Consider the following 26,306-nt stretch of genomic DNA (forward strand, 5'->3'; position numbering starts at 1 on the left):
AGTAAAGATTTACCAGGATATTGCCAGGATTGGAGCGTTTGAGTTATAAGGAGTGGCTGGGATTTTTTTTACTGGAGTGCAGGAGGATGAGATTTATAAAAGCATGAGGAGTGGAGGTGAGGTGAGCAAAGGGCTCTTCCTTTGCGTTGGGGAGCTCAAAATTAGGGGGCATATTTCTTTAAGGTGAGAGGAGAGAGATTTAAAAGGAACCTGAGGGGCAACGTTTTGACAGAGGGTTGTTTGCATGTGGAACGAACTTGCTGAGGAAGTGGTAGATGTAGGTACAGTTACAATGTTTAAACGACATTTGGATGGGTACATGAAGAGAAAGATTTCGAGGGATTATGGACCAAATGCAGACAAATGGGACTGGTTTAGTTTGGGAATCCTGGTCGGCGTGGACGGGTTGGACTGAAGGGTCTGTTTCTGTGTTGTATACCTCTATGAACCAGAAGTGATCTTATTGAAACCAGTAGAATTCTGAAAGGGGCTTGACAGGATAGATGTAGATAAAATGCTCCTTTGTTGGGGGATGTCATAGAATCCCGACAATATGGAAGCAGACATATTGTGGGCGGCACGGTGGCACAGTGGTTAGCACTGCTGCCTCACAGCGCCTGTAGACCCGGGTTCAATTCCCGACTCAGGCGACTGACTGTGTGGAGTTTGCACGTTCTCCCCGTGTCTGCGTGGGTTTCCTCCGGGTGCTCCGGTTTCCTCCCACAGTCACAAAGATGTGCGGGTCAGGTGAATTGGCCATGTTAAATTGCCCGTAGTGTTAGGTAGGGGGTAAATGTAGGGGTATGGGTGGGTTGCGCTTCGGCGGGTCGGTGTGGACTTGTTGGGCCGAAGGGCCTGTTTCCACACTGTAAGTCTAAGTCTAAGTCAGACCATTTGGCCCAACTGTTCCACCCTGGCCCTCCGAAGAGCTTCCCACCGTTACCCAATCCCAATTTCCCATAGCTAATCCGTCCTAATTTGCACACTCCTGGGCACTATGTTTTTTACCTATACTAAATTACCCAATGATTGCAGATGCTGAAAACCAGATTCTGAATTAGAGTGGTGCTGGAAAAAATTGGGCAACGTCTCTTCGAAATGTAGTCATTTGGATATGACTACGTCACTTTACATCTTAAGATATCCCTTTGAATATGCTCACATCTCTTTTAAATTGACTACATTACATTTCAATCTCTTTATTTGCAGAAATAGCCCGTTAAAATGTCCATGTCCCTTTAAAATGTAAATTTCCCCCTTTAGATATGACGAGTATCGTCATATGTCGGAATGTCTCTTTAAATGGAGCCGTGAGCTTTCCCAATGTAGACAGGGCTCCTCGAAACGTGGCAGTGTCCCCCCTGCAGCTGCAGAGCGAGACAGGAGAGTTTGTTTTTGTGAATGAGCAGTTGTAGCGCGAGGTGGCTGTTGCTTGGTGACGGTGAGGCTCCCCCGGCCCCGCCCATCCCCCCGTGCAGACGTCACGCGGGGGCGAAGGCGGTTGGGAGGAGAAGTCGCTCGAGCGGGGAAGCGGCGGCCGTTAGGAAAATGGCGCCGTGCGGCCCGGGGCAGACCCCCTGTCACTGGTCACCGCCGCCTTCCTGGTGCAGCTGCTGTGTCACGGCCACACCGGCCGGCTGTACAGCAGGCAGGAGCCGGTGACCATTCTGGAGGCGGATGGGGTTAAGGGCCTGTTTGGGAACTGGTCGGCCGCCTGGGTGGTGGAGTTCTACTGGTCGTGGGGCGGCCCCTGTGTCAACTATGGGGCCACCTGGAAGGTACTGGGCCCGGGAGGTGAAAGGTGAGGCAGGTTGTGGGGGGGACGGAGGGGAAGGAATGTGGGGCCACCTCCACACTCACTTCCCTCCAAGGCCCCAAGGGATCCTTCCATATCCGCCACAAGTTCACCTGTACCTCCACACACATCATCTATTGCATCCGCTGCACCCGATGTGGCCTCCTCTATATTGGTGAGACAGGCCGCTTACTTGCGGAACGCTTCAGAGAACACCTCTGGGCCGCCCGAACCAACCAACCCAATCACCCCGTGGCTCAACACTTTAACTCCCCCTCCCACTCCACCGAGGACATGCAGGTCCTTGGACTCCTCCACCGGCAGAACACAACTACACGACGGCTGGAGGAGGAGCGCCTCATCTTCCGCCTGGGAACCCTCCAACCACAAGGTATGAATTCAGATTTCTCCAGCTTCCTCATTTCCCCTCCCCCCACCTTGTCTCAGTCGGTTCCCTCAACTCAGCACCGCCCTCCTAACCTGCAATCCTCTTCCTGACCTCTCCGCCCCCACCCCACTCCGGCCTATCACCCTCACCTTGACCTCCTTCCACCTATCCCACCTCCATCGCCCCTCCCCCTAGTCCCTCCTCCCTACCTTTTATCTCAGCCGGCTTGGCTCTCTCTCTCTTATTCCTGATGAAGGGCTTATGCTCGAAACGTCGAATTCTCTATTCCTGAGATGCTGCCTAACCTGCTGTGCTTTGACCAGCAACACATTTGCACCTGTCCTGTCATAGTCACATTTTACACTCACTTTCCATCTGCTTTTACTGGCGCTTGTGCTGTTTACCCCTCACTGTTTTTTTTTACAAATTCTTGTGCTTTTTATCCTCACTTTTTTTTAATCCTTATGCTGTTTAATGTTGCAGTAACTTGTGCAATTGGTCAGCTTAGTGTGTAAATACTAGTGAAGGAGATTATGCACCAACATATATATGTTGTTCAGTCATTGAAGGGGCAGGACCTGTTGAGAATGGTTAAAGTACGTGGTGTACTAAGCCTTGTTAACATAGTTTGTTATTTGTGAAAGTATACTCTATAATTTAGAGCTGCAGATGTATGGCACAGAAACAGATCTTTTCATCATCCCCATCCATACTGACCAAATATCCTAAATTAATCTAGTCCAATTGCCAGCACTTGGCTCTTATCCCTCTGAACCCTTCCTATTCATCTACCCATCCAGTTGCCTTTTAAACCTGTAATTGTACCAGCCTCCATCCCTTCCTCCGGCAGATCATTCCATACACGCGCCACCCCATGTTCTACATGTAAAAATTGTCCCTTAAGTACCTTTTGTACCTTTCTGCTCTCACTCTAAAACCTTTGCCCTCTAGTTCTGAACTTCATCCCTACACTGGGAAAAGACATAAAAACGTTGAGCAGGCAGACTAATGCAAAAGTAATAAAATGTCGAGCCACATGGGGAAAAAAATTGTGGCTCTACCCTTTTATTCTCCCGTTGGCATTTGGACACTTAAAATCTGTCAGTAACAACAGATCGTATTGTGTACACTCCTTGATGTCAATAAGTAGTGTGCATGTTCACCGGTGTCACCAAAACATTGGGCATGTTCCTCACTGTTGGCAGAAAAAGGGTGAGAACTACTTTTGATGGACCAATTAAGAGTACTGGAGGACCGGAAGGTGATCCCCTATTGTCTTAATGTGGAAGGCGGACCAAGAAGCTCCTGCTCCTCGCTCTCAAGATTGAGTTTCACCCCAGACTGCAACTTCCTTTCTCTGTGAGTACGGCACTCTCTTTTTGTCGCCATCTTTTCCATTTATGTTTCATTCTGGGGTTCAATTGTTGACTTGGAGCTACTGAAAGGAAAAGGAGTGAATCCAGGGAGGGTGAGAGCCTCGGGCAAAGTTGGTCCAGGTCTGTGTCGCAATTGGCAAAATAGACAGGCAGGAGACTGGAAGAACACAGCAAGCCAGACAGCATCAGGAGATGAAGAAGTCAATGTTTCAGGTGTAACCTTTGTTCAGGACTGGGGGGCGGGTGTGGGGAACGCTGCAGAACAAGGGTGTGCTTGGGGGCAGGGTGGTGAAGTGGGGATAGGTGGAGAGTATGACCTGGTTGGTCAATGGGAGGAAGGAATCTAGTTGGTGGCAGGAGTTGTGGAAGGAAGGGGAAGGGCTGGGAAGGGAGTTGGGGGATGGTAAGGGAGGTTATTTGAAATTGGAGAACTCAATGTTGAGTCCTTTGGACTATAGCCTGCCTGAGCGGAAGGTGAGGTGGTGTTCCTCCAATTTGCGGTTTGGTTCGTTGTGGCAATGGAGGAGGCCAAAGATAGTCATGTCAGAAAGGGAGTGGGAAGTGGAATTAAAATGGGTGGTGACTGGGAGGTCCGGTCGGCCTCTGCGGATCCAGCTACGATGCTCGGTCTCCCCAATGTAGAGAAAACCACAATTGGCAAATACAGAACCCCAATGTGAAGTTATAGTCTTTGCTGTGGAAAAGAAAAAGCAGAAAGGAGGTGTATTATTTAAATGGTGATATATTCGGATGTGGACAAAGTGAGGACTGGAGACCAGAGTCAAATAGTGTGTTACTGGAAAAGCACAGCTGGTCAAGCAGCATCCTAGGAGCAGGAGAGTCGAGGTTTCGGGCACAAGTCCTTCATCAGGAATGACGCATGGATGTACAGAGAGGCGTCTGTGTCCTTCTGTGCCCGTTGTCAGACAGGTGCAGCAAGCAATCAGCAAGGCAAATGGTGTGTTAGCAAGAGGAATTTAGGTCAGAAGTGGGGGATGCCTTTCTGCAGTCGGAGGGTCATTGAATATATTCAAGGCTGAGTTCATCTGACTTTTGAACAACAAAGAAATGGATGTTTATGGGGAAAGGCAAGAAAATGATTTTAAGACCAGCTCAGAACAGTTGCAGAGTCAGACAGCACAGAAACAAACCCTTGAGTCCAACTATTCCACGCTGACTGTGTTCTCAAACTAAGCCAGTGTTTGGCAGTTATCCCTCTGAACCTTCCCTATTCACGTACTTATCCAAATATCTTTTAAACGTTGTAACTGTACCTGCGTCCACGACCTCCTGTAGACATTCAGTCCACACGTGAGCCACTCTTCTTTCCGTCTCCTCCTTCACTGAAGCGCGTCATCCGGGCCCCCTCCAATCAGAGTGCACCTTACTCCACCTGACCAATGGCGGTCGGCGCTAGTTGTTACTGACAGATCTTGTGTCCAATTGCCAATTTGGGATAAAAATAGTGGGAGCCACAATTTCTTTTCCCTGTGGTTGTACATCTCATTCCCTTTGCTTTTTCTCCTCGCAAGGGTGAAGGGGGACCTTAACTAGAGGGCACAGGTTTACGGTGAGAGGGGAAAAATTTAAGAGGATCCCAAGGATTAGAAAAAAAAGTGTGAAAGTTAATTCACCTCAAGAAAAGCCCTCTCTCACGACCTGAACAAAATAGATTGTTCACAGCCTATTACTGTCTAATCAGGAAGAATGTTGTGAAACTTAAAAGAGTTCAGAAATTATTTATAAGAATGTTGCTAGGGTTGGAGGGTTTGTGCTACAGAGAAATGCTGTATGGGCTGGGGCTGTTTTCCCTGGAGCACTGGAGGCTGAGGGGTGACCTTATGGAGGTTGATAAGATCATGACAGGCATGGATAGGACAAAAAAAAAAGTTTTTTTTCCTGGGGCAGAGGAGTCCAGTACAAGAGGGCATTCGTTTTGGGTGAGAGGGGCAAGATTTAAAAGGGTCCCAAGGGGCAACATTTTCATGTATAGGTTGGTGTGTGAACTGAATGAGCTGCCAGAGAAAATGGTGAAGGCTGGTACAAATACAATTCAAAGGCATCTGAATAGGTACATGAATAGGAAAGTTGAGAGGGATATGGACAAAGTGCTGGGAAATGGGACTAGATTAATTTAGGCTATCTGGTCAGCACATACAGAAGGGATGTTTTTGAGCTCTACAACTCGATGATTCTATTTCTACAGAGCCAGAACCAATTTCACAAGACTAGGATTATGCCATTCGCCCCTTACACACTGTGGCCTAACTGAGCATATTTCAATTCTTAGTGCTATGTAATGAGCCAGACTTTATTAAAAAAATCTTAAAGCAAAGGAACACTTAGGAGGCAGTGATTATAATATGGTAGAGTTCAGTGTGCAGTTTGAAAGAGAGAAGGCAAAATTGGTGTTACAGTTAAATAAATGTAATTGCAAGGGCAATGAGAAAGGAACGGTCAAAATTTTATTGGAAGTAGAGCCTAGTGGGGGAGGACAGAGTAACAATGGCAGGAATTTCTGAGTGTAATTGAGGACACAGTACAGAGGTTCATCCCAAAAGAAAGAAAGAAAGATTATCGGGGGGGGGGGGGGGGGGGTGAAGATGATAGCCATGGCTGACAAAGGAAGTCAGGAAATGTACCAACAAAAACGAGAGAACCTACAAAGTAGCCAAGAGCACTGGGAAATCAGATGCTTGGGAATACTACAAAAACAAACAGAAGATAACAAAGAGAGCAATAATGAAGGAGAGGATCAAATATGAAGGTAAGCCAGCCAGTTATGTTAGAAACGATAGTAAAAATTTGTTGCAATACATAAACAAACAAGAGGCAAAAGTAGAGATTGGGCTGCTCCAAATTGGTGCAGGAAGACTGGTGATGGGCAATAAGGAAATAGCTGAAGAACTTAGGGAATAGCTGAAGGCCCTTCAGCCCAACAAGTCCACACCGACCCGCCGAAGCGCAACCCACCTATACCCCTAACCTAACACTACGGGCAATTTAGCATGGCCAATTCACCTGACCCGCACATCTTTGGACTGTGGGAGGAAACCGGAGCACCCGGAGGAAACCCACGCAGACACGGAGAGAACGTGCAAACTCCACACAGTCAGTCGCCTGAGTCAGGAATTGAACCCGGGTCTCGGCGCTGTGAGGCAGCAGTGCTAACCGCTGCGCCTTTGTGTCAGTCTTCACAGTGGAAGACATGAGTAATATCCTAACATTTAAGGAGAGTTAAGGGACAGAGTTGAGTATGGAAGCCATTGCAAAAGAGAAAGTGCTAGAAAAGCTAAAAGGTCTAAAATTTGAGAAATCTCCTGGTTCTGTGGGAGGTGGCTGAAGAATTAGCAGAGATGTTGGTTGTAATCTTTCAAAAATCACTGGAGTCAGGGAAAGTCCCAGATGATTGAAAAATCACTGTCATAAGTCCTTTGTTCGAGAAAGGATCAAGACAAAAGATGGAAAATTATATGCCGATTAACCTAACCTCTGTTGTAGGTAAAATTCTAGAATCCATCGTAAAGGATGAGATTTCTAAATTCTTGGAAGTGCATGGTTGGATTAAAATAAGTCAACATGGATTTAGTAAGGGGAGGTCATGCCTGACAAACCTGTTAGAATTCTTTGAAGAGTTAACAAGTAGGTTCGACTTGGGAAACCCAGTGGATGTCATCTACCTAGATTTCCAAAAGGCCTTTGATAAGGTGCCTCATGGGAGGCTGCTGAGTAAGGTGTTTGAGATGAGCTACTGGCATGGATTGAGCATTGGCTGCCTGACAGAAGGCAGAGAGTTGGGATAAAAAGTTGTTTTTCAGAATTGTAGCCAGTGACAAGTGGTGTCCCGCAGGGCTCAGTGTTGGGGCCACAGCTGTTCACTTTAGATGTTCATGATCTGGATAAAGGGACCGGGGGCATTCCCGCGAAAGATTTGGACAGTTTAGGAGAGTGTCCAGGAAATAGCTGATGAAATTCAATGTAAGCAAATGCAAAGTCTTGCACTTTGGAAAAAAGAATACAGGCATGGACTATTTTCTAAACAGTGAGAAAATTCAAAAAGCCAAAGTACAAAGGGATCTGGGACTGCTAGTCTAAAGGTTGACTTGCAGGTTGAGTCAGTGGTTAAGAAAGCAATGTAATGTTGTCATTTATGTCAAGAGGGTTAGAATGTAAAAGCAGTGATGTGCTACTGAGACTTTATAAAGCTCTGGTTAGGCCACATTTAGAATACTGTGTCCAATTTTGGGCTGCACACCTGAGGAAGGACATAATGGCACTGGAGGTTCACATGATGATCCCTGATATCGTAGGCCTAACATATAATGAACGGCTGAGGATCCTGGAATTATATTCATTAGAGTTTAGAAGGTTGAGGGGAGATCTATTAGAAACTTACATGATATGGTGCATGGCTTAGAAAGGGTGGACGCTGGTAATTTTTGTCCATTAGGCAGGGAGACTAGGACCCATGGGCATAGCCTGATAATTACAGGGGGTCAATTTAGAATGCAAGTAACGAGACATTTCTTCAGCCAGAGAGTGGCGGGCCTGTGAATTCATTGCCATGTAGTGCAGTGGAGACCAGGACGTTAAATGTCTTCAAGGCAGAAATTGATAAATTCTTGATATCGCAAGGAATTAAGAGCTATGGGAAGAGTGCGGGTAAGTGGAGTTGAAATTCCTATCAGCCATGATTAAATGGCGGAGTGGACTTATGGCCTTACTTCCACTCCTATGTCTTATGGCCTTAAGGAAGAGCTCTTTGCTATTCGCCTTACCTCCACTCTCCATGATTTTATAAATCTTAGTAAGGACACCCCTCAACCTCAACACTCCAATGAAGACAGTCCCAACTTCTCCTTATAAATCAAACCCTCCAGTCCTGGCAACATCCTCGGTAAATCTTTACAGAACTCTCTCTAATAGTATTCTTCCTATTACAGAGCCACCGGAACTGTACTCAGTACCCAGAAAGTGGCCTCACCAACATCCTGTACAACATGATGTCTGAACTCCTATACTCGATGATGTGAATAGTGAAGGCAATGGTGCTAAATCCCTTCTTTACCATCCATGGGGGTGAGGGAAGGAAGCAGTGTGTGCTGGAGCCAAGGTGGAGGAGGAACAGAAGATGCAAATCCAGGTTGGAGCTGCAATGAGAAGTATTGCACGTGCTGTACTTGTACTGGTTGCATTTATTTGTGGGACTCGAAGCATTTTAAAAATAAAAACAGAAAAGATTTCAACCCCTGCTCCATCCCAATCTATCCTTCTGTCCCTGACACAAACCTGAGTTTGCAGAGTCTGCTCCCTCTCTGGATCCACTCCAGTCGCTATCTCTCTCCTGCTGTCCTCCCCCTACCCTCTCCACCTCTGGCCAGTCCCTCTTCCTACCGTTTGCCTCCCCATGCATTTTCTCTCTCCCCCTACCTATTGCTCCACATTTACCCCTGATTAATTCACTGTAATCTGAACATCCCTGAGCACTATGGGTAATTTAGCATGGCCAATCCACCCTAACCTGCACATCCCTCAATGATATGGGTAACTGAAACACAGCCAATCCACCCACACCAGTCCAAAACTGAACAATGGGTAATTTAACATGGTGAATACATCCTAACCTGTACAAAGTTACAAATCACACAATGCCAGGTTACAGTCCAACAGGTTTATTTCGAAGCACCTGCTTTCGGAGAGCTGCGCCTTATTCAGTTGGTTGTGAAGTACAAGATCAATAAGACACAGAATTTATGGAAAAACATTACAAGTGTCCTGCCACTGAGATGATATACTGAACGAACCTGGATCATTAAGTCTTTCATCTTTTACAATGGGTTGCAAGTATCATTAATATGTAAATCCCAAACTTCCTGTGAGGCTCCTTCTCAAGATAACTTAAGGTTTTATAAGAAAAGGTAACATCTCAGCTCAAACAACGCATGAAAGGCGTGAGGTCAGAGTCTGTCTGTATCCCAATCTTGAGTCAGCCCGCTTCAAGTTGCAAAGTGGAATTTATAAAATATTACATGTATTGGCTGCCTGTGTTGACTGCCAGCATGTTGTGCATTTAGAGTCATAGCATGGAAACAGACCCTTTGGTCCAACCCCTCTATACTGACCAGATATCCCAACCCAATCTAGTCCCACCTGCCAGTACCTTACCCATTTCCCTCCAAACTCTTCCTATTCATATACCCATCCAGATGCTTTTTAAATGTTTCAATTGTACTCGCTTCCACCACTTCCTCTGGCAGCTCATTCCATACACATACCACCCACTGAGTAGAAATGTTGCCTCTTAGGTCTCTTTTATATTTTCCTCTCTCACCCCATACCGATGACCTTTAGTTCTGGACTCCCCTATCCCAGGGGAAAGACTTTGTCCATTTATTCTATCCATGCCCCTCATGATTTTATAAGCCTCTACAAGGTCATCCCATAGCCTCTAACACTCCAGTGAAAACAGCCCTGGCTGATTCAACCTCAGCCTTGCAGTGCAATGAATTACCACTTTCCACCAAATCCCAGATGTACTCACTCACTCAGTTGCTGTCTCACAAATGAAGGACTTCATTGGAGCGTCTTCTGCTCTGACTAAGGGCAAAACATCTTTGAAAGCTGCTCTGAAACTCCAATCTTCACAACCACAATTCTGCTTTCATTTAAGTTGATTGAAGTCATACAGCACAGAGAGAGATCCTTTGGCCAAACTCGTCCATGCCAACCAGATATCATAAATTCATCTAGTCCCATTTGCCAGCATTTGATCGTATCCCTCTAAACCCTTCCTATTCAAATACCCATTCAGATGGCTTTTAAATGTTGTCATTGTACCAGCCTCCACCTCTTCCTCTGGCAGTTCGGTCCACACATGCACCACCCTTTGCATGAAAAATCTTTGTTGTTCAAGAATCAGATGAACTCAATGACCCCCTAACTGCAGGAAGACATCCCCACTTCTGAACTCAATTCCTCTTTCTAATTGCTTGCTGCAGCTGTATGACAACTGGCATTGATAGGGGCCTCAGCGTCCTTCTGTACCATTGTCCATCCACACATCGTTCCTGATAAAGGGCTCATGCCCGAAACATAGATGCTGCCTGACCTACTGTGCTTTCCAGGAGCCACACTTTGCCTCTGATCTCCAGCATCTACAGTTTTCACTTTCGCCACATCCCGAATACACCACCATTTAAACAATACACCTCCTTTCTGCTTCTTATTAGCAAAGGCTGTAACTTCATATTATGGTACTGCATTTGCCATGTGTATGCCAATTGCAGTCTTTTCTACATCAGGGAGACTGAGCGTAAGCTTGGGGAACAGTTCACCAAGCATCACAGCCAGGTCTGCAGAGGCCAACTGGATCTCCCAGTCACCACCTATTTTAAATCCTCTTCCACACTCCCTTTCTAGACATGACCATCTTAGGCTTCCTCCATTGCCACAATGAACCAAACTGCAAATTGGAGGAACAACACCTCATCTGCCTGGGCAGCCTACAACTTGGAGGACTCAACACGGAGTTCTCCAATTTTAAATACTCTCACTTCCATCCCCCGACTCCCTTCTCAGCCCCGACTACTCATTTTCGCTTCTCCCTGCCACCAACCAGATTCCTTCCTGATCAACTAGGTCATACCCTCTACGTGCCTTCACCTATCCCCACTTCACCACCCTGCCCGCAGCACTCCCTTTCTCTACATCTCCCCCTACACCTGAAGAAGGGTTACACCCAAAATGTCGACTTCTCCACCTTCTGATGTTGCCTGACTTGCTGTGTTCTTCCAGCCTCCTGCCTGTCTATTTTGCCAATTGCGACACTGACCTGGGCCAACGTTTCCAGAGTCTGTCCGCTCCTGGATTCACTCCCTTTCCTTTCAGTTGCTGCATGTCAACAATTGAACCCCAGAATGAAAAAGAAATGGAAAAGATGTTGAGAAAAGAGAGTGCCGTACTCAGAGATCTTCGATTGAGGAAAGAACTTGCAGTCTGGGTGAGGCTCAATCTTCTTTCAGAAAGAGGAGCTTCAGCAGCTCATGGTCATTGACCATGCTGAATTTCAGTGTTGTGTGGGTAAGGCTATGCTAAATTACCCATAGTGCCCAGGGATGTGCAGGTCAGGGTGGATTGGCTACGCTAAATTGTCCTATAGTGCCCAGGGATGTGCAGGTTTGGTGCATTAGTCAGAGGTAAATGTAGAGCAATAGGGAAATTGGTGTGGAGTCTTTGGGCCAAATGGCCTGCTTCCACACTGTGGGTATATTCTCTGCTAGGATGGTAACTTTACTAAACGTGCAGGTCAGCCGTCTGGAGCAGACGCGGTAATGGTTTCTGCAGCCTGCCTCGCCCCGCCCACTGTCTTGGCCTAACCCTTGTCCACTCTGTCACTTTCAAACACACACACACCCTGCCTCTAGCTAACTCTTCATCCTAGGAGGAGAGGGGGGGGAAAATCTGTTCAATTGTAGCAATTGGATTGAATCCAGAGGGGGATGGGGAGGCAGGAGGGAAATTTGTTCAGTTGTAGCAACTGGACTGAATCCGGGGCGGGGAAGAGGAATGAGCTCTGTTTACTTGTTGCAACTGGATTGAATTCAGGGAGGGACCAAATTCTGGTATGTCTCTTAATTACCTGGGTGAGGAGACGGAAGAATAGCATGGGACTGTTTTCCCTTGCACGCCAGAGTCTGAGGGGTGACCTTGTAGACTTACATAAGATTAACTTAAGACTAATCGGCAATCTAGTTTTGATCAATACGCCGTATCAGTTGCATTACGCTGCAATCTTTTGCTATAAAATCTGTGTCTTATGATCCTGCTCCGCAGCTCCCAGATGAGCAGTTAGTGCTTCCAAATAAACCTGTTGGACTTAAACCTGGTGTTGTGTGATTTTTGACTTTATCCAACCCAGTCCAACACCGGCTCCTCCACATAATTTCTAGTGAACACAGCCCAGACTTCCTGGTGCTACCAGTAAACGTTGCAATGGCATGATGCAGTGCCTGCACTCTTGAAAAATTTACCATTTCTAACGATACTAGCTACTCATTCACTGCCCCTTCTGATACACGACATTGGAAACATAGTGCAGGAGGCTGAAAGAAATGAGCAACTTTAAAACAAAAACCTCTTGGAGCTCAAAGCTTTCAATGAGAGCTTGAGCCCAGCTGTAAGTTCAAGTAACCTTTATTGTGACCCAACTTTGTTACAGCTTCAGATACCCCCACCCCACACCCAGGAAAAAGTAGCTTTTTCAAAAACAGCTCAAGGTCAAAGCGCACACACACCACTACGTACTCCCCCCACCTTTCCTTAATATTGCTCACCACCGAGTTGTCCCTTTGTAATTGGATCTTTGGTACAGCCTCAACCCATAGGAAGTATTTCCTCACACAGCAATTTTAACCCAAATCCTGTATCCAAGTAAGTTTCTCCCTCCTCATTTGCCAGGACAGGGCAGTGACGAGTCAACCACATTACTTTGGGGTTGGAGTCACATGTAGGCCAGATGGGTAAAGGATGCAGCTGGGACAACTGAGTGAATCCTTTCCCACGACAGTGTTCTTCCCTAAAAATGATGTAAGTGAATCAGATGGGGGTTTCTCCAGGCCCATACCCCCGAAAACTGTTTCATCATTAGATTCGGAACTCCAGATTTCTAACTGAATTATGATTCCGCCATCTGCAACAGCGGGATTTGAACCCGTGAATCCCTGGAACTCGGTTAATAGTGCAGACGACAATGACACACAGCCGTCGCTCCTTCAATCACCCTGTGACAGCATGTGAACTCGCTGGTGCCTCCGCAGTTGGGAGGAGCGGGTGAAGCCCTTCCTGCACTCAGGGCAAGGGCGTCACCCTGGTGTGGACCTGCTGGTGCCTCTGCAAGTTGCCCACCTGAATGAATTCCTTCCCGCACTCAGGGCAGCTGAAGGGCTTCTCCTCCTCATGGACCCACTCGTGCTTCAGCAGATCAGAGGAATTGCTGAAGGCCTTCCTGCACTTGGGGCAGGTGAATGGCCTCTCCCCCGTGTGGACCCGCCGGTGGGTCTGGAGGTTGGAGGAATCGCTGAAGGCCTTCCCACACTCTGGGCAGCTGAATGGCCTCTCCCCCGTGTGGACCCGCCGGTGGGTCTGGAGGTTGGAAGAATAGCTGAAGGCCTTCCCACACTCTGGGCAGATGAAGGGTCTCTCCCCCGAGTGGACTCGCCGGTGCCTCAGCAGGGAGGAGGAATTGCTGAAGGCTTTCTGACATACAGGGCAGTTGAAGGGCTTCTCCCCTGTGTGGACCCGCCGGTGGGTCAGCAAATGGGAGGTATTGCTGAAGGCCTTTCCGCACTCAAGGCAGCTGAAGGGCCTCTCCCCTGTGTGGACCCGCTGATGCCTCAGCAGGTCGGAGTAATGGCTGAAGGCTTTCCTGCACTCACTGCAGGGGAACGGCCTCTCCCCAGTGTGACTGCGCCGATGAGTCTCCAGGGCAGATGGGAAACGGAACCCTTTCCCGCAGTCATCACACTTCCATCGTTTGCCCAATGGGCAGGATTCCTCGGGTTTCTCCATAGCCAAAGCTCCTACCGCACACAAACATGTGTGGAGCCTCTCCCCACGGTGAATTCCTCTATCTAGACCGTTTAACTGTTTCAGACTCCACACAATGTGCTGCAACAGTAGGATCTCTCATCCAGTCCTAGTGATGCTGAAAACATACTCCAACAGGAACCAAAAAGCTTCTCACAAAATCACAGACAAAACTCATTGCAGTCCTGATGGATTGAATGAATGTCAGACTTTGGTGTCAAAGTGAGGACTGCAGACACTGGAGAGTCAAAAATTGTGGCGCTGGAAAAGCACAGCAGATCAGGCAGCATCCGAGCAGCAGGGCAGCCAACGCTTCAGGCATAAGCCCTTCATCGCTCATTTTGAATATTGCATCTTCAGCTCTTCAAATACTCTGTTAAAAGAGATTACAAGAGTCATCACTGTCAGTCCAGGGTAGAAGTTCAGAACAAGCAATTCTACTTTCTGCAGAACATTCTTTTCTTTTGTTATTCCACAAAAACCTCCATCCCACTCTCTCTCTCCCCGTCTGTTCTCACTCCACTCTAACTAATTCTCCTGAATGTACTGATCCAGGATCTTCCAGAAAAGCAAAAACATCAAGACTGACATCTCTCTGAATTTTGGATAACCCCAACTGAAAGTTAATGTCTTCCACAACATTGGAATACTGCTAAGAGTGAGCAGATCTGATTTTGGGAAGCAAAACAAAAATGAGTTTGCCAAAATCTCTTCCCTTCAGAGAACCCCCATGATTTCTCACTGGCCCTCCGAAGGGTAACCCACCCACACTCCATTGCTCTACATTTACCCCTGACTCATGCACCTAAGCTGCACATCTCTGGACACTATAGCTAATTTAGCATGGCCAATCCACCCTAACTTGGACAAAGTTAAAAATCACACAACACCAGGTTAGAGTCCAACAGGAATTTTTGGAAGGACTAGCATTTGGAGCACTGCTCCTTCATCAGGTGGTTGTGGAGAATACGATTATAAGACACAGAATTTATGGAAAATCATTACAGTGACCTGTCAGTGAAGTGATAAATTGAACAAACCTGAATTGTTAAGTCTTTCACCTTTTAGAATGGGTTGCAGGTATCATTACTATGTAAATCCCATAACTTCTTGTGTGTCACCTTCTTGAGAGCACTTAAGGTTTCATAGCAAAAGGTGACATCTCAGCTCAGACAATGTATTTAAGGTGTGAGGTCAGAATCGGCCTGTATCCCAAACTTGAGTCAGACTGATTCTATTTTCAAAGAGGAATTTAGGAAATAGTACATGGATCGACTGCCTGCAGACTGTACTTTTTTTGAGCATAATAGAATGGATCTGCATGTTCAAATTCATCCCCATGGATGTGTGTATATGCATGATAGAAAAAAAAAAGTCTATTTCTGTGCTGTATATTTCTACGTCTGTTGATAACAGATGCCATATTTCTGTTGGTGTCAATATGGTTGTAAATCACAGCTGGGTACTAATAGTTAGATGTAAGGGAGACAAAACTCCTCAAGTCAGGCACCAGAGGAATCCTGAGAGAGCCCTATTTCTGGTTTACTTCCTCATGAACAAAACATTAAGCATGAACACCTATTTATTCCTAATTTTGTTTCATTTTCTTGTTTTATTCCCTGCGATGACTACACTCGGTCTGGATGGTTGACAGGCTGGGAGATTGAGAGTTGGGTCTTGATTGACTGAATGTTTTACTGTTCCAAAAGGCGGGGCAAAGCTTGAGCAGAAATCTAGCAGAGCTGAGAACAGATAGACATCCACATGCCTTTAAATGTTATAATTGTATCAGTCTCCACCACTTCCTCTGGCAGTTCGTTCCATACATGCTACACCTTGTGTGAAAAGGTTGCCCCTCAGGCCCCTTTTAAATCATTGCCCTCTTACCTCAAACATATGCCTTCCAGTTTTGGGCTCCTCTACCCTGGGGAAAACACTTTGGGCATTCACCCTATTCATGCCCCTGACAAACATCTATAAGATCACCCCTCAGCCTCCGGTGCTCCAGGGAAAATATCCCTGGCCTATTCAGCCTCTCCCAGTAGTTCAAACTCTCCAAATCTGGCAAAAGCCTTGTAAATCTTTTCTGACGCCATTCAAAGTTTCACAACATATTTCCTGAAGCAGGGAGACCAGAACAGAATGCAGTATTCCAAAACTGGCCTAACCAATGAGCTGTACAGCCACAACATGACCTCCCAACTCCTTTACTAAATGCTGTGATACGAAATGCTTTCTTCACTATCCTGTCTACCCGAGACTCCACTTTGAAGGAAATATGAACCTGCACTCCACAGTCTCTTTGTTCTACAACACTCCCCTTAACTGTGTCAGTCCTGCCTGGATTGATTCACATTTCTCTAAATTAAACTACATCTGCCAATCCATGACCCATCGATCAATTATAATTCATAGTGAACTCTTTTTCCTCTCTTATTCCCTTGAAGCTGAAAATCTCCATCCCACACACTCTCCCTCCATTCTCACTTTGCTAAACCTAATCCTTGCTGCACCTCATCCTGAAGGGCCTGGTTCATGCTGATTAACAGGCCTATTCTCAGGGGAGATCTAATTGAAACAAAATACTGAATGGCCTGGACAGAGTGGATGTTGGGAAGATGTTTCCATTGGGAGGACAGACTAGAACCTGAGGGCACAGCTTTAGAATAGAGTAAAGGGAAGACCTTTTAGAATGGAGATAAGAAGAAACTCCTTCAGCCAGAGAGCGGTGAATCTATGGAATTCATTGCCACAGAAGGCTGTGGAGGCCAGGTCACTGAGGATATTTAAGACTGAAATTGGTTCTTGAGTATCGAGGGGACTGAGGGTTATGGGGAGAAAGTGGGAGAATGGGGTTGAGAAACCTATCAGTCGTAGTTGAATGATATGCACAGACCTGATGGGTTAAGTGGCCTAATTTCTGCTCCTATGTCTTATGGTCTATTGCTGTCCTGGACACGGTGAGAGAATTGGGAGCAGTTGTCGGCCATTTGGTCTTTGGAACCTGTACCAGCATTGAACAGATCATAACTGGATATGAGTATCCCCACATCTAGTTGAATAGGCTGGGACTTTTTCACTGGAGCACAGGAGGTTGAGAGGTGATCTTATAGAGGTTTACAAAATCATGAGGGCAATAGATGAGGTGAACGGCAGGTGTCCTTTCCGACAGGTGGGGGCTTCAAGATTCATGAGCAAATTATGAAGGTGAGATGAGAAAAATTTTAAAAAGACTTGAGTCGCACCTTTTTTCTTTTAAGAGAGTGGTTTGTGTGTGGGATGAATGTCCAGAGGAAGTGGTGGATGCAGGTACAGTTACAACGTTTAAAAGACATTTGGATAGGTACATGAATAGAAAAGGTTCAGAGGAATATGGGGCAAACACAGGCAGGTGGGATTCCTTTAGTTTGAGAACACAGTCAGCATGGTCTATTTGGACTGAAGGATCTGTTTTTTGTGCTGTATGACTAACTGTTCTATACTGGTCTTAAAAGGATTTTCTTGCCTTCCCTATAAACATCCCTTTCTTTCTTATTCAAAAATCAAATTAACTCAGCCTTGAATATATTCAATGACACCCCAACTGCAGAAAGACATCCCCACTTCTGAACTCAATTCCTCTTGGTAATATATCACTTGCCTTGCTGATTGCTTGCTGCACCTGACTGACAACTGGCATTGACTGGTGTAGAAGGATGCTGAGGCCCCTTTGTAAATCCACATATCATTCCTGATGAAGGGCTCTTGTTCCTTGGATTCTGCCTGACGTGCTGTGCTTTTCCAGTGCCACACTTTCCGACTCTGATCTCCAGCATCTGCACTTCTCACTTTCGCCAGATCCCAATAGATCACCACTTAAACACTACACCTCCTTTTTTCACAGCAAAGGCTATAACTTCACATTGTGGTACTGTATTTGCCATGTGTTTGCCAATTGTGGCCTTTCTACAATCAGGGAGACCAAGTGTAAACTTGGGGAACACTTCACAGAGCACTACAGCTGGGTCCGCAGAGGCTGACTAGACCTCCCAGTCACCACCCATTTTAATTCCCCTTCCTGTTTCCTTTCTGACATGATCGTCTTTGGCCTCCTCCATTGCCATAACAAACCAAACTGCAAAATGGAGGAACACCCCAACATTGAGTTCCCCAATTTCAAGTAACCATTTTTCCCATCCCCATCCCCTCTCCCACCCTACCACCAAACAGATTCCTTCCTCCCATTGACCAACCAAGTGTTCGCCTATCCCCATTTCACCACCTTGCCCCCAGCACCCACTTGTTCTGCAGCTCTCCCATAACCCACACCCAGTCCTGAAGAAGGTTTACACCCAAAACATCGGCTTGTCCACCTCCTGATGCTGCCTGGCTTGCTGTGTTCTTCCAGCGTCCTGCTTTTCTATTTTGCCAATTCAGACACAGAATCTGGACCAACATTTCTCGAGTCTGTCCCCTTCTTTCCTGTCAGTTGCTACAAGTCAACAATTTATAGAATCCCTGCAGTGTGGAAAGAGGCCTTTCCGCTCAACAAGTCCGTACCAACCCTCCAAAGAGCAACTCTCCCAGACCCATTGCCTTACTCTATTACTCTACATTTACCCTGACTAATGCACCTAACCTACACATCCCTGATTACTATGGGCAATTCAGCACGGCCAATTCACCTAATCTCTCCGTCTTTGGGTTGTGGGAGGGCACCGGAGCACTTGGAGGAAACGCACGCCCATTAATTTAAGAATGAAAAATAAATGGAAAAATGGAATTGGAAAAGAGAATTACGTACTCACTGAAGTTGCAGTCCGAAGTGAAGCACAACCTTCCTTGAGAAAAAGAGAAACAGAAGCAGAAGCTCATGATCCAACTTCCGCATTGAGACAATGGGGGCTCTGATTGACGGGAGGACCAGTCATCTTCCGGTTCTCTTGGCTTCCTATTGGTTCATCAAAAGTAGGTCGCGCGTCTTTTCCGCGGACAGCGAGGAGCATGCGTAGTGCCTTACTGATGCCGTAAAGCATGCGCAGTATGATCAGTGGCGGTGCTGTTGTTATTGACAGTTTTTAAGTGTCCAAAAAGGAAAAAAAGAGGGTCGAGCCACGATTTTTTTCCTTTTGCATTCTGTCTGGCTGATCAACGTTTTTATGCCTTTTCCTCAGGGTAGTGGGGGGCGAGTCCAGAACTAGAAGGTATAGGTTTAGGGTGAGGGGGGAAAGATTTATGAGGGACCGAAGGGGTGACTTTTCACACAGAGGGTGGTGTGTGTTTGGAATGAGCTGCCGGAGGAAGTTGTGGTAGCTGGTACAATTACAATATTTAAAAGGCATCTGGATGGAAAGGTTTAGAGGGATATGGGCCAAAGTTTAGATTAGAGTGGTGCTGGAAAAGCACAGCAGTTCAGGCAGCATCTGAGGAGCAGTAAAATCGACGTTTCGGGCAAAAGCCCTTCATCAGGAATACAGGCAGAGTGCCTGAAGGGTGGAAAGATAAATGAGAGGAGGGTGAGGGTGGGAGTGGGGAGAAAGGAGCATAGAGTACAATAGGTGAGTGGGGGAGGGGATGAAGGTGATAGGTCAGGAAGGAGAGTGGAGTGGATATGGGCCAAATAATGCCAAATGGGTCACGAGATTAAATTACGATATCTGGTCGGCCTGGACTGAAGGTTTTGTTTCCGTGCTTTACAACTCTAATTCACAAGTGGAACCAATTTCATGAGACTAGGCGTAGGCCATTCACCCCTTACAGCCTGTCCTGAGCTGTAGCCTAACTGCGCATATTTCACTGCAAGTTTCAGAACGATTTCAGGAACTCTTTTTTTTATTTTGCTTCCCAAAATCAGAACCTGCTCACTCTCAGCACTATCCCAATATTGTGATAGATATTAACTCTCAGGTGGAGTTATCCAAAACTCAGAGAGCTTTTCTGCCCTGTGAGATCTTGAATGAGCACCTTCAGGAGAGTGGGATGGTGCTTTCAATTTTGTGGAATGACAAAAGAAAAGAATATTCCATACAATGTGAATCAGTTGTTCTGAATTTCTACCCTGGACTGACATTGATGACGTTTGTAATCTCTTTTTAGAGTATTTGGAGATCTGAAGACAGAAGTTTCAAAATCAACAGATGAAGGGCTTATGCCTGAAACATTGACTCTCCTGCTTCTCAGATGCTGCCTGACCCATTGTGTTTTTCCAGTGGCGCACTTTTCAACTCTGACTCTCCAGTGTCTGCAGTCCTCACCTTGACGTCAATGTCTTAACAGTCACTGGATCCATCTGGATCACAATGATTTTCCGCTATGATTCTGTGAAAAAGAGCAAAGCTTTTTGATTCTTGTTTCAGTACGTTTCCAGCAGCAGTGGGACTGGATGAGAGATTGTACTGTTGCTGTGCAGTGAGTGTGAAGCCTGAAACAATAATACCGCCTGGGAAGAGGAATTCACGGTGGGTAGAAACTCTGCACTCGTTTGTGTGCAGCTGAAGCTTCGATTTACATGGGGAAGCCCGAGGAATCCCACCCTGTGGAAAAACCATGGAGGTGTGGGAAAGGTTTCTGTGTCCCAGCTGCCTTGGAGACTCATCAGCGTATGCACGCTGGGGATAGACCATTCTTCTGCCGTGAGTGTGGGAAAGGCTTTACACAGGCCTCCACCCTCCAGGTCCACCAACGAGTCCACACGGGGGAGAGGTCCTTGCAAGGTTTGTGAAGGTTTATAGCTCAGGTTGAGGTTTACTCACTGAGCTATAGGTTCGATATGCAGACGTTTCAATACCTGGCGACCTCCAACTGAAGGGAAGAGGCCCTTTAGCTGTCCTGAGTGCGGAAAGGGCTTCAGCCATTCCTCCGACCTGCTGACCCACCGGTGGGGCCACACGGGGGAGAGGCCCTTCAACTGCCCCAAGTGCAGGAAGGCCTTCAGCAGTTCCTCCAACCTGCTGAGGCACTAGCGACTCTACATGGAGGAGAGGCCCTTCACCTGCCCTGAGTGCGGGAAGAGCTTCAGTGATTCCTCCATACTGCTCAGGCACCAGCGGGTCTGTACAGGGGAGATTAGATTACATTAGATTACTTACAGTATGGAAACAGGCCCTTCGGCCCAACAAGTCCACACCGACCCACCGAAGCGCAACCCACCCATACCCCTACATTTACCCCTTACCTAACACTATGGGCAATTTAGCATGACCCACACATCTTTGGACTGTGGGAGGAAACCGGAGCACCCGGAGGAAACCCACGCAGACTCAGGGAGAACGTGCAAACTCCATACAGTCAGTCGCCTGAGGCGGAAACTGAACCCGGGTCTCAGGCGCTGTGAGGCAGCAGTGCTAACCACTGTGCCACCGTACCGCTCACAGCTGCCCCGAGTGCAGAAAAGGCTTTACCCGGATCTCCCACCTGCTTACCCACCGGCGGGTCCACACAGGGCAGAGGCCCTACAGCTGTCCAGAATGTGGGAAGGGCTTTACCCAGGCATCCAACCTGTTGACACACCATCAGATCCACTCTGGGGAGAGGCCTTTCAGCTGCCCCGAGTGCAGGAAAGGCTTCACCCGCTCCTCCAACCTGGAGAGGCACCAGCGAGTTCATGTGCCATCGCAGGGGGATTGAAGGAGTGATGGTAGAGTGCCATTATCGACTGGATATCAACCCAGTTCCAGTGGTGCCTAGGTTTGAATTCTGCCTTGGCATATGGTGGAAATGGAATTCGGTCAGAAATCTGGAGTTCAAAATCTAATGATGAAACCATTTTTGGGGGTGTGGTGGTGGGGGGGGGGGCGCGGACCCCCATCTGATTCACTCACGTCCTTTTTAGGGAAGGAAACTGCAGTTATGGCAAAGGATTCTCTGAGTTGTCCCAGGTACATCCTTTACCCTGTCTGGCTCACACGTGACTCCCGACCAACTTACTTGGATATAGGATACGGGTTGAAATTGCTGAGTGAGGCAATACTTCCTCTGGGTTAAGGCTGTACCAAGGATCCATTTACAGTAGAACAACTCGGTGCTAACCAATAGTAAAGAAAGTGAGGGAGCATGTGCACTTTGACCTTCAGCTGTTTAAAAACCAGTTACTTTTGTATGCCTCTTTGGTGAGGGGATTGGAAGCTGTAACAAAGTTGGTTCACAATCAAGGTTACCAGGGCTCAGGCTCTCATTGAAAGCTTTGAGCTTCAAGACATTTTTGTTTTAAAGCTGCTCATTTCTTTCAGTCTCCTGCACTAAGTTTCCAATGTCGTGTATCAGATGGAGCAGTGAATGAGTAGCTGGTATCGATAGAAATTGTAAGTTTTTCAGGAGCGCAGAGTGCGTCGTTTCATCTGCATTGTAAAGTTTACTGGCAGCAGCGGGAGGTGTGGGCTGTGTTCACGAGAAATGATGCGGAGGTGCCGGTGTTGGACTGGGGTGGACAAAGTTAAAAATCACACAACACCAGGTTATCGTCCAACAGGTTTATTTGGAAGCACTAGTGCTGCTCCTTTAGCTGTGGAGTAGGATCATAAGACACAGATTTCATAGCAAAAGATCACAATATCATGCAACTGACAGGATATATTGACCAAACCTAGATTGCTGTTAAGTCTTTCATCTTTAGAATGGGCTGCAGGTTTCAGTTCATTAATATGTAAATCCCGAAACATCTTTTAAGTCACGTTTTTGAGTTGACTTAAGGTTTTATTTAAAGAAAACATGACATCTCAGCTCTGAAAATGCATTAAAGGTGTGAGATTTGAGTCTGTCAGTATCCCAGTCTTGAATCAGACTGGTTCTATTCCCAAAGTAGGAATTCATAAAATATTACATGGATTGGAAGCAAAATTGAATGTATCTGCAAATATAATTCTGCCAATACAAAGTCACTGTGTAGAGTTATCTGTGAGTGTGCTTGTAAGAGTGTGCGCATGTTTGGTATATGGAGTCTAAGCCTGTGAGTGTGTTGGGGGTTATATGTGTGTTTCTGAGAGAGAGAGCACTTGTATATGAGTGAGGTGTGAATAAAAGCGAAGGTTGTGTTTTGCTAAAACAAGGAAGAGCAGGACTTGTACAGTTAATGGTCGGGCCTTGGGTCATATCCCTCACTTGGCTCATATCCCTCAGGCTCTCACTTGGCTCATATCCCTCAAAAACCCTTCCTATTCATATACCCATCCAGATACCTTTTAAATGCTGTAATTGTACCAGCCTCCTCCACCTCCTCTGACAACTCATTCGATACACGCACCACCTTCTGCATGGAAAAGTTGCCACTCTATCTTTCCACTCTAGTTCTGAACTTCATCCCTACACTGGGGAACAGACGTAAAAAGTTGAGCAGCCAGACTTAATGCAAAAGTAATAAAATGTCAAGCCACATGGGGACATTTGGACACTTGAAATCTTGTCAATGATACCAGCATTGCCACAGAGTATATTCTGTAGACTCCTTGGTGTCAACAATCAGGATGCATGTTCACTGGTCTAATCTAAACATTGGGCATGTTCCTTGCTGTCGGCAGAAAAGGTGCAAGACCTTCTTTTGATGGACCAACAGGGAACACTGGAGGACTGGAAGGAAACTTGTCCTCTTGCCAAGCAGAGCTCGCCTATTGTCTGAATGTAGAAGGTGGACCATGAGCTTTTGAAGCTGCTGCTGCTCTTGCTCCTCTCTCTGAATGAAGATTGAGCTTCACTCCAAATCGTAACTTCCTTCCTCTGTCCAACATCTCTAAGTGTGGCACTCTCTTTTCTCATCCCCTTTTCTGTTTATTTTCTCATTCTGTGGTTCAATTGTTGACTTGCAGCACCTGAAAGGAAAGAGAGTGAATCCAGGGAGAGGACAGCCTTGGGAAAGGTTGGTCCAGGTCTGTCTCAATTGACAAAATAGACAGGCAGGAGGCTGGAAGAACGCTGCAAGCCAAGCATTAACAGGAGGTGGAGAAGTCAACATTTCATGTGTAATCTTTGCTCAAGACTGGACTTGGTGTAGGGGGAGCTGCAGATCAAGGGTGTGCTCAGAGCACGGTGGTGAAGTGGGGATAGGTGAAGAAAGGTAGAGGGTACAACCTGGTTGGTCAATGGGAGAAAGGAATCTGGTTGGTGGCAAGGAGGTGTGGAAGGGAGGGGGGAATCAGGGGATGGAAAGGGAGGTTATTTGAAATTGGAGAACTCAATGTTGAGTCCTCCAGACTGTAGACTGTCTAGGCCGAAGATGAGGAGGTGTTCCTCAAATTTGTGGTTTGGTTCGTTGTGGCAATGGAGGAAGCCAAAGATGGTCATGTCAGAAAGAGAGTGGGAAGGGGAAGTAAAATGGATGGTGATCGGGACGTCTGGTCAGCCTCTGCACTCGGCTGCGATGCTTGGTGAATCATTCCCCTAGCTTATGCTCAGTCTCCCTGATATAGAGAAGACCACATTTGGCAAACACGTGGCAAATACAGTACCACAATGTGAAGTTATAGCTTTTGCTGTGAAAAAAAAAGCAGAAGGCATGTGCTTTGTTTAAATGGTGATATATAATCAAATGTGAAAGAAAGTGAGGACTGCAGATGTTGGAGATCAGAGTCAAAGTGTGGCACTGGAAAAGTACAACAGGTCAGGCAGCATCTGAGGAGCAGGAGAGTTGACGTTTCAGGCATGAGCCCTTCATCAGGAATGATGTGTGGATGTACAAAAGGGGCCTTAGTGTCCTTCTACACCAGTCACTGCCAGTTGTCAGACAGGTGCAGCTAGCAATCAGCAAGGCAAGTGGTATATTAGCAAGAGGAATCGAGTTCAGAAGTGGGATGTCTTCTTGCAGTTAAGGGGTCACTGAATATATTCAAGGCTGAGTTTATCTGACTTTTGTACAATAAAGTGGATGTTTTTGGATGAAGGCAAGAATATGATTTTAAGACCAGTACGGAACAGTTAGAGTCATACAGCACAGAAACAGACCTTTCATTCCAACTTACCCATACTGACTGTGTTCTCCAACTAAACTAGTCCCACCTGCCAGTGTTTTGCCCATATCTCTCTGAACCTTTGCTATTCATGTACTTATCCAAAGGTCTTTTGAATGTTGTTACTGTACCTGCATCCACCACTTTGTCTGGACATTCATTCCACACAAATCGCTCTGTTTTAAAAGGTGCCTCGCAAGTCTTCTAAACATCTTTCTCAACTCACCTTCAAAATTTGCTCCCATGAATTTGCTAATCTTCAACGCCCACCCAAGGGGAAGGACACCCGCCGTTCACCTCACCTATCCCCCTCTTGATTATATAAACCTCGAAACGGTCACCTCGCAACTTCTTGTGCTCGAGTGAAAAAAGGCACAGCCTATCCACCTAGATGTAGGTACATAGAACAGTACAGCACAGAACAGGCCCTTCAGCCCACGAGGTTGTACTGACCACTGATCTTCATGTATGCACCCTCAAATTTCTGTGACCATATGCATGTCCAGCAGTCTCGGATTCATTTCCAGTTATGATCTGTTCAATGCTGGTCCAGGTTGGAAAGACCAAATGGCCTACTCCTGCTCCCAATTCTCACCCTGTGTGTCCAGGACAGCAAGAGACAATCAGACATAGAAGCAGCCGTTCAGCCCGTCAGGTCTGCTCACACAATAAAATCGTGGCTGATAAGTTTCTCAGTCCCATTCTTCCGCTTTCTCCCCATCCCGTTGTTACTGAAGAACCTATCTCAGTCTTAAATATCCTCAGTGTCCTGGACTCCACAGCCTTCTATGACAATGAATTCCATTAATTCACCGCTGTCTAGCTGAAGGAGTTTCTCCTTATCTTTGTTCTAAAAGGCCACGTCATGTCCTTGTCTCTCCTACCAATGGAAACATCTTCCCAGTGTCTGCTCTGTCCAGGCCGGTCAGTATTTTGATGCTTCAGGATGAGGTAGAGTAGGGATTAGGTTCAGAAAAGTGAAAATGGAGGGGGAATGTGTGGGATGGAGATGTTCAGCTTCTCCGGAATAAGAATAATGAGAGTTTGCTGTAAATTAGTATTTATGGGATGGGCAATGGGCTGAAGAGTGGAAGATGAAGTTTAATTTAGAGAAATGTGAGGTGTAGCGTTTTGGTTAAGCATCCAGGCAAGACTGACACAGTTACGGGGAGTGTTGCAGAAGTAAGAGAACTTGGAATGCAGGTTCATGGTTCCTTGAAAGTGGAGTTGCGGATAGATAGGATAGTGAA

At 46.5% G+C, this 26,306-nt stretch overlaps 1 protein-coding gene and 1 long non-coding RNA gene across 4 annotated transcripts; one reads left to right on the forward strand and one right to left on the reverse strand.

Moving 5' to 3' along the window:
- The first annotated feature begins 1,486 nt into the window (after positions 1-1,486).
- LOC132807143 (uncharacterized) lies at positions 1,487-8,805 on the forward strand. Of its 2 annotated transcripts, XR_009641930.1 has the most exons (3): positions 1,487-1,801; positions 3,389-3,542; positions 8,503-8,805. It is a non-coding gene; the product is annotated as an uncharacterized LOC132807143 (long non-coding RNA). The 2 variants fall into 2 exon arrangements; XR_009641931.1 differs by lacking the exon at positions 3,389-3,542.
- A 3,930-nt stretch (positions 8,806-12,735) lies between these two features.
- LOC132807142 (oocyte zinc finger protein XlCOF15-like) lies at positions 12,736-19,016 on the reverse strand. 2 transcript variants are annotated; one of them, XM_060821465.1, is made up of 2 exons: positions 18,931-19,016; positions 12,736-14,516 (listed from the first exon to the last, which is right to left on the reverse strand). In XM_060821465.1, the coding sequence occupies exon 2, from the start codon at positions 14,123-14,125 to the stop codon at positions 13,406-13,408; it is 720 nt and encodes a 239-aa protein (XP_060677448.1). In that variant the 5' UTR covers positions 14,126-14,516; positions 18,931-19,016; the 3' UTR covers positions 12,736-13,405. The 2 variants fall into 2 exon arrangements, with proteins under 2 accessions (XP_060677448.1, XP_060677447.1); XM_060821464.1 differs by having other exon boundaries at positions 18,927-19,016.
- Positions 19,017-26,306: the final 7,290 nt, after the last annotated feature.

This window comes from Hemiscyllium ocellatum, assembly GCF_020745735.1.
Source record: "Hemiscyllium ocellatum isolate sHemOce1 chromosome 27 unlocalized genomic scaffold, sHemOce1.pat.X.cur. SUPER_27_unloc_1, whole genome shotgun sequence".
NCBI lineage: Eukaryota > Metazoa > Chordata > Chondrichthyes > Orectolobiformes > Hemiscylliidae > Hemiscyllium > Hemiscyllium ocellatum.

Excerpts from the sequence above, each read along its gene's own strand:
- LOC132807142 (XM_060821465.1), bottom strand. The coding sequence starts at position 14,125 with ATGGAGAAACCCGAGGAATCCTGCCCATTGGGCAAACGATGGAAGTGT.